The 8048-nt window shown below is 46.8% G+C and overlaps 1 protein-coding gene across 1 annotated transcript in view; it reads right to left on the bottom strand.

The window, feature by feature from the left end:
* Nucleotides 1-494: 494 nt before the first annotated feature.
* The window catches only part of BRINP1 (BMP/retinoic acid inducible neural specific 1), a 105202-nt gene continuing 97648 nt past the window's right edge, over nucleotides 495-8048 (bottom strand). Inside the window, exon 8 of the mRNA XM_075015373.1 lies at nucleotides 495-2100. Coding sequence (XP_074871474.1) covers nucleotides 960-2100 — 1141 coding nt within the window. The 3' untranslated portion in view covers nucleotides 495-959. The remainder of the gene's footprint in view (nucleotides 2101-8048) is intronic.

Below are 8048 nucleotides of genomic sequence, written 5' to 3'. Positions count from 1 at the left end.
TGGACTCACAAATAAGAGACTGACTTGAAGACGTCCTACTTGTTACTGAGTGTCCACCAAGATAGTATATGTGGAAAAACCCTCAACTTGTGTATTTTCCAAAGTGACTACAAGCGTCTGTTCTCTGGTGCTTGATTTGAGACACTGTAGATTTATGGAGAACTACTAAAGTCACAGCTGCAGTTTTGTGCCTGGGGTTGCTCCATGGCATTAATGGACTATTTGGACCAGCTGGAGATCTAACCTAGTAAAGGTCCTAGTTCTTCAAGGGAGCTGGTTTTCGGAAAGTGCTGACGACTCGATCACTAAGGAGATGTTTCAAGTTGGGCACCTAGAAATGTTCCCAGTCTCTTTGGAAAATATTGTCCTTCACGCCTCCTGATCTGTGTGTGACACAGATCTTACTCTTAAAGGACTGCCATCAGTTCCCTTCCAGAGACAAAGTTCATCACAGGAGGGGTGAATAATTAAACATCAGTTGGTATAAATCTCAACAGGACAAATATCTTTTATCTTTTGACTACTTAGGAATAATGGCAGTTCTTTTACATTTATATTTGATCCTGTGTTTGTTTCTGTGTCTTGGCACCTGCATAGCAGAAAATTTTACAATTCATTGCAAAAATGTCATTCCGTCCAGCTCTGATCCACCCACTGATTTATTTTTGCAGCACCTGAGTCCTAACAAGCAACACCCTCAAGGTCGAGTGAGAGTAAGGTGTGACCCATTTATGATGGATTATAGAAATAACAAACATGCCTGACAGTTTTATACAGCTGCTAGAACGGGTTTAGTTTCCAACAAATGAAGAATTTCCTCTTTTTTCCCTTTTTTTTTTGTATATTAATTACATTTTACAAATTTCCTTTTTTCCCCCCCTTTTCTTGTTTCCTTTTTGTTTTCATATTTTTATACAGCAAAAGGATCAGTTACTGATGTGTCCACAGAAGAGTCTGGGCTAGCAGAGTTTGGCTGTCATCTGGTCCGACTGTTTGAGGATCTCAGTGTTATACAGGTCTAGTGCATGGTTCACACGTATGATCTCGCTGTTGGTCAATTTCAGGCGATGCTTGAGCATACACGAGAACAGATCCAGCTGAGGCTTCCCTGGTGCCACAGGGGGTGCCAGTCTGTTGATTCGGTCCCGAATGTCCAGCAGCAAGAGCATGACAGAAGACGAGGAGTAGAACTGCCCACCTTGCGTGTATGACTGGTTGACCTGCTGCACGGCACTGCGCAGCAGGTCGGCGTTAAATCGCAGGCTGTAGCCGTACACCTGCACGTCAGAGATCTTGATGTAGAACTGACGCTTGCTGGGGTCGGAAAGGTCCACGGGCCCTTGGCCAGTCTCATTGCGCAGCAAGGAGGGCAGCCGAGTCCGGCTGCGTAGGTAGATGTGGACAGTCTCAAAAAAGGTTTTCCATCGGTTGCCTAGCAGCAAGGTCCAGTTGTAACACTGGCTGTTCTGGAGGCGGATTTTCTCCCAGCGTGGGTAGCCGAATTCCCCGAAGGGCATGTTCCAGCCCTCGGAGTGGCTCCCACTGAAGGGGTTGACATAGACAAAGAACATCGGGTCCAGGCTGCTGTTGCGCATCTGGCAGATGCGCATGGAGATGCCGATCACCATGTGGATAAAGTCCATCCGGTTCTTGTTGCTCTTCAGGGTGAGGGACATGCGCTTGCGCCACCGGGGGTCGAAGAAGGTGTCCAGGCGGATCTCATTGCTGATGAAGGTGGTATGCACGTAGAGCCGTGAGTCCATTTTCTGCAGCAGGTACTTCAGCTCCAGGTCCTGGAAATCCAAGTCCGTCTCAAAGCTGATGAACTGCTCGCTGCGCTCGGAGTCCACATTCTGCGGCTCGCAGCGGCCCCGGTACAGCTTGTAGCCCTTGTTGCAGGAGCCGCAGAGGGAAATGTTGGCTAAGCTGCACATGGCACAGCTGTTGTTGCCCCCGATGATGCATGGGATGGGGCGCTGGCACAGGCTGGTGCTGCTGTGGCACACGCAGCTCCGTTGGCTCTCCAGAAAGGTCCCCCAGAATCCATTCTCATTGCAGTAAAGCAGAGACTGAACCCGGGTAAGCCACTGCTGTATTGTCCTGCAAAGACGAAAACAAGAACTTTAGCTTCAAGTGTACAGATGGGCGCTTACATTTGAATTTGGGCCCTTATTCTGGCTGGGGTGGGTAGGTGAGGCAGGGTTTAGAAAGCTGCATGCTCTGGTGCCTGACATTTGACACGTTATCTCAGTCTCTTTCCAGGCAGAGAATTATCCTCCTCCTCCTCCTCCTCCAGGGTTCTCTTTATTTTTTTTTCCATCCATGGGTGGAATAAATATTGCTGTGTGCACCAAGACCTGCACAGATGTGCACCACCAATAGAAACACCTGTTGTCATCTCTAGGATGCTGTGGGTGCCCTGCCAATCAGCTGGGCAGCACCTGAATCTCTCCTAGGTGGCTGCCCAAGTGCTCAGCTTACAGGGAACACTGCCCTCCTCCACTGGAGGATGAATGCCCTTCAAGGCATAGCTCTGGGGCAGATACCCTACCCTGACTCACTCCTTTTGCACTGCCCATGCAAAAGAAAGGCCTCCTAGCCTCAATTCCTTGCTAGGGATTCACCAGTGCTAAGGAATCTCTAGTGGGAGTGAACGTGACAAATGCAGCAAGGGTTTGCAGGGAAAGGGCACATTCACAATCCCCAGTTAGTAGATGGTTCTGCAGTTCATAACAGCTTGCTTAACAGCTTGCAGGTTTAAAATTATTAAAAGAAAGTTCTTCTTCACTGAGAGCATAGTTAACCTGTGGAACTCCTTGCCAGAGGAGACTTTAAGAAATTTAAGAATTTAAGAAAGGGTTAGATAAATTCATGGAGATTAGGTCCATAAAAGGCTATTAGTCAAGTGTAGGTGTGGTGTCCCTGGCTTCTGATTGTCAGAGGCTAGAGATGGACGGCAGGAGACAAATCGCTTGATCATTGTCTTCGGTCCACCCCCCTGGGGCAACTGGCACTGGCCACTGTCAGCAGACAGGCTACTGGGCTGGATGGACCTTTGGTCTGAGCCAGAATGGCCGTTCTTATGTTCTTGGTTAGGCTGAGCCTGGGGATGGAATCAGGGCATCCTGTTAACCCCTTATTAGCCCACCCCCGCAATCTCTAAAAAATGACCCCAGTCTAGGGTTCCCATCTCTCACAGACCAGACATGCAAATGGCATCCCGTCCACCTGAGTTGGCAAGCCTAGCTGTAATGAGCCCAACCCACCACGAACTTTGATCAGCTTACGGTGCGCAGGTGAGGTAGACAGAAACAAATCAAGAGGCTTGGGCATGTGAAACTAGTTCTGCTACAACCTCACCCTTAAAGTGTCCCACTAATTCAGTGCCCCCTCCCCTGTCACTAACGAATACTTCATTCTCTACTCTGGGCAAAAATGTTCTTGGTCGTGCTGCAGTGAGAGGACTAGCTAATGACAAATTAGGATTCAGTCCCTGCGGAAGAGAACGAGTGATTATGGACACAGGCTCTCTGAGCCGGATTAGTGAAATTCATGGCACCTGCATAGCCTGACCTCTGAATAATCATTAAGCTGCAAGCTGTATCAAAGAAGGCATTAAATGATACAGCAGCAAAGAGCAGCAAGAGGACTGGAGGACAAGAAGAGAGGGGTGGAGGAGAGAGAGAAAACAAAAGGGAAGAAATAGCCCGGGAAGAGGAGAGAGATGCAGGAAAGAATTGGAAGCAGGGACAGAAGGAGGGAGGGAGTCTGGAGCGTGCGAAATAAAACAGACAAGAGAGAAAGCAGGAGCAAAATGGACAGAGAGAAACTGACCAAAGGAGGAAAAGAAAGGGGAAGGGGGAGGAAGAAAAGAGAACTGTGTAAAGAGAGGGAAATAGAAAGCAATGGAGTCAGAGGCTCAACCTGAGAGGCACAGGGGAGCGAAATGAATTAACAGGGAAGTGCTGAAGGCTGAGAATTGTGCAGGGACCATTATCACATTCCTCACTTGGCATGAAGCGGCCAGGGCCTCTGTCCCCCCAGTGGCTCAGCAGCCCTGTGCCCCATCTGGGAAAAGGCAGGGAGAGGAGAAGGAACTTGCAAACAAGACAGTGACATCCCTAAATGTCACCTTCTTTTCCTGACTGGGAAGGAACATTTCCATGTTAGAATCAGCAGCTCTGCACCCCATGGCCTAAAGTGCTCTGACCACTAGACCCCCTGACCAGAATGTGGTGGGATCCCCTTTCCCTTCAGGGAAGCAGAATTCACTGCTTCTGCTGCAGACCGTGCTCTAAATAGAAAGCTGTGGCATTAGAGCAGGTGCATGGGAAATAAAACAACACACCCATCTGCCAAACTGCTTTTTTTTTTGTCTGCTTGGGTGAAAGACTCACTGAGGAAGCACGAGGCTCCTGTGATGGAGCTCCTGGCCCAATGGCAACAAAGGGAAATAACAGGTTGCCAGGCTCAATGCAGCTATTATGTTTTAAAGATACATTCCAAGTTCCCACTTACACTGTAATTTCCACCATGACAGTTACAAGAAGGGAGCCCGCTGACAGCATAAAGGGGAGGTACTCGGGGAGGAGGAATAGGCCTAGGGCTTGAAAGGCAGATGTTCAAGTCTTGTCTGTGTCATATCATCTCTCTGGGTTTCACTTCCCAATGTGCATAGCGGGGACTTTCCTTCCCTCAGCCAGCCTTGATCAAAGTGTGGGGCGGGACCCATTGGGGAGGGCATGAAATTTCAAAAGAGGGGTGCAGCATTATTGGCTGCTAGGTCTCCAGTTCATCCAGCTCATTAAAAAGGTTGAAATCTGTTACTATTTTATGAATGTGTATTCATTTTTCTATACCGACTCACAAAGTTTTTATATTCTACAGACTTCTTTTCTTACACGTGCCAAAAGTTTTTTTTTTTTTTCATATGAACATAACCAAAATTTCCATCCATTTCTCTGTTACTTTCCATCCATTTGGGTTACATTAGACAGGATGAGGGTCCTCTGCTAATTGCAGAGATGAAAAGTGGGGCCCGATGTGAAAAGTTCGTCTGAGGCTTCCTGGGAGGGTGGGGAACATTTATTACTCTTTCAGAGGGGCTGGGATCACTGCCTTGTGTCCCTGCTCTGCGTCACGGCTGGGGCCAGGCCCGAGGGAGTGACACCTCTGGGCACAAAAAAGGAAAGAGAATCCTTCCCACGTTTTCCACTGACCCCAGCAGATTTTGCTAGCTCTGGGCTGCCTTTGAAGGACTCCAGGTGTCAGGAGTACTCCAGGACAGCGGTATGGCCACATGTCCGGGCTTTCCAGGTTTATGGATCTTGGGCAGCAGATAGAATAGAGGGTTCTTCTGCCCAGGGGTTCTGTGTGCATGTTGTTGTGTCAGCCATTTTGCTCTGGCCTCAGCACCAGAAGAGGGATAAAGCTGAGTGGTCACAATTAACACTCATAGGTCTGTATCTTTCTAAGGGGACTTACTGAGGAAAGGAGCTGGGAACACCGCCTACAATAAAAAGGGAGGGCTCCTCAGCCCCACAGGCAAGGAAGAAATTTGCCCCCTGGAGAAGAAGTTGAAAGCAGCCTCTTGGCAGGTTGGTGGACTCTGTTTGAGAGAATGTGCTCTGGCCATGAAGAGGTGAGAGTTCACATGGACAGAGGGACAAGGGGCATCTGCTGAGGCTGTGCTGATGACTCCCCAGCTCCAGCCACGCCTACCAGCAGCCGAGATGCGGACCACGCAACATGAGCAACTGACACCTGAGCAAGAAAGAGGAACTGAGAAGCCAAAGGGCTGGGCTGGCCTATGAGTAATGCCAGGGCTACATGTGTGAATATAGCTTATGTGGTGGCTATAGGTGTACACGGGAAAGCTGGGGGTGGGAGTCCTTTGCAAGTTGGTTAGGTAGTTAAGAGTGTTTAAAAAGTGAGTTTGTTTGCATGTGTGTATATGCCAGCAGAAATGGTCATTTGACATCTCTGTGTTTTCTACACACACAGTACACACTTAAATAACCACTGTGCTCACTCCTACATACAAATAATAGAAACATACTACACATGATTTAATTGCTACATATGCATATACCTTACCATCAGGGGCTAGTTTTATCCCTGGTGTAAACAAGCACAACTCTGTTGATTTCCTTACATGATGGCTGACTTTGGCCTTCCATGTGCAACACGCATTCAAAGATTTCCTGTGCAGATAAATACAGGACTTGATTCTGTGCTCCTTGACACAGAATTTGCATGGAAGGAACTCTGTTGCCTTAATGAGCATTATGCTAAGGTAAGGCTGGTGGAACAGAGCATAGGATCAGGATCTGTGTGTCTCATTCTGAGCTCACTGGCAACAGTGTAAATCAGGAATAACTCCACTGCACTCAGTGGAATTAGATTACTGTCAAAACACACTAGTGAGGGCAAGAGGCTCAGTGGCAGGAGGTTGGTTACATGTGACCAGGCTTGTTTCAGACAGCGATCAACATGGGTATCCATCTGGGCTGCAAATATCTCGGTGCAATGAAAAGCTCCTTTATGGCTGCCATGCAAAGCAAAGCTAAACAGAAAGAAGCCAGAGGTGTAAGGGTTGACCTCATAGAAATTATAGCAATATGACAGGCCAGTTCCCCACACACTGGCAATTACAGAATCAGATCACTGTGTCCCAGGCAGCCTCAGTGCTAGTTGGATTGTGCAAATGCAGGGTGCCCTCCTTCCCTCCCACTACTCCTTTGAGCATCCCAGCAAAAAGAAGGCAGTGATAGGAAAGGAGTCTCATCCAAGTTCTGGAAACTAGTAATTTTCCTCTTCCCCAAATCAGCACTGTGAAGCAGTGATGGGAGGGGAGCAGAGGATGGTGCAGGGTTTTCTATGTCTCAGCACTATGGAGATGGAGGCAGAACAGAGTAAAAAATACCATCTGCTGATGGCTGCACTAAATAGATATATAAAATAAGAAGCAAAACTCAGAGCGTGCCTCAGGACAAGACATAGACAGGAGAGAAAGTATCAGAGAGGTAGCCGTGTTAGTATGTATCTGTAAAAACGAGAAGTCCTGTGGCACCTGTCACGGGCAAAGACCCACTTTGTCAAATGTATGTCTATACATATGATGAAGAGGGTCTTTGCCCACGAAAGCTTACGCTCCAAAAAATCTGTTAGTCTGTAAGGTGCCACAGGACTTCTCGTTGTTTTTAAAAAAAGAAAGAGAGAGAGAAATGATCAAAAAAGACACAGTCTGAAAGCCAATGGCAAAGTAAACAATATGGTTTAGTTGGGTGCATCTTGTCCCCTGGCCCAAGTGGCAATTACATTTCAGGGTTTTTTGTTGTCAAACTATCCCTCTACAATGCTGTGGTTAAGAACTTTAGCCTGGCACACTGGAACCAGATGCAGCTGAGACCTGTAGATGGCCCGTCACTAGAAGGAAGAGGGAGCTGCCGGCAGAGTGGTCTCTTGACTTGGAATAATTCGTTCCCCTGGTTTAAAATTCACTCCAAAATTCATTTATTTGGGCAAGGCTGAAGGGCAGGTTGGGAACAATGTGAACCACACGAAGGGTGAGGAGATTTCCATTTGGATGGTACATGTGCTGTTAAAATGATTTAATTACACAAATGTGTTAACATTTCATTCAAAAATAAAGGAGATGGGGGATTTTAATATTTTTGTGACTCAGTCCCCTACGAAATGAAAGTATGTGCTATTTGCATTCTTAAAGACTGTGGAATATATTCTTAGCTAATGACAATAAGGCTAAAGCTGAGCATACATGGTCCATTTTGTGTATTATTTTTTTAACTCTAAAGCTTTAAAATGTATTTACATGTGCCCATTCAGTTTTGAAACAAATATATTAATATACATTTTAAGAGGTTACAAGAATTAAGGAGTCATTTATTTTTTAAAACCCATGAACTAGATATTGACAAGGTACTTTTAAGAAACAGCAAGTCAATGTAAATCTTCACACAGCTTCTTCCTTCCTTCCTTCCTTATTGGCAAAGGTCACAGAAGTGTCATTCTACTTACAAAATTCT

The sequence above is a fragment of the Carettochelys insculpta genome, chromosome 21, assembly GCF_033958435.1.
Source record: "Carettochelys insculpta isolate YL-2023 chromosome 21, ASM3395843v1, whole genome shotgun sequence".
Lineage (NCBI taxonomy): Eukaryota > Metazoa > Chordata > Testudines > Carettochelyidae > Carettochelys > Carettochelys insculpta.
This window is presented reverse-complemented; position numbering and strand designations above follow the sequence as displayed.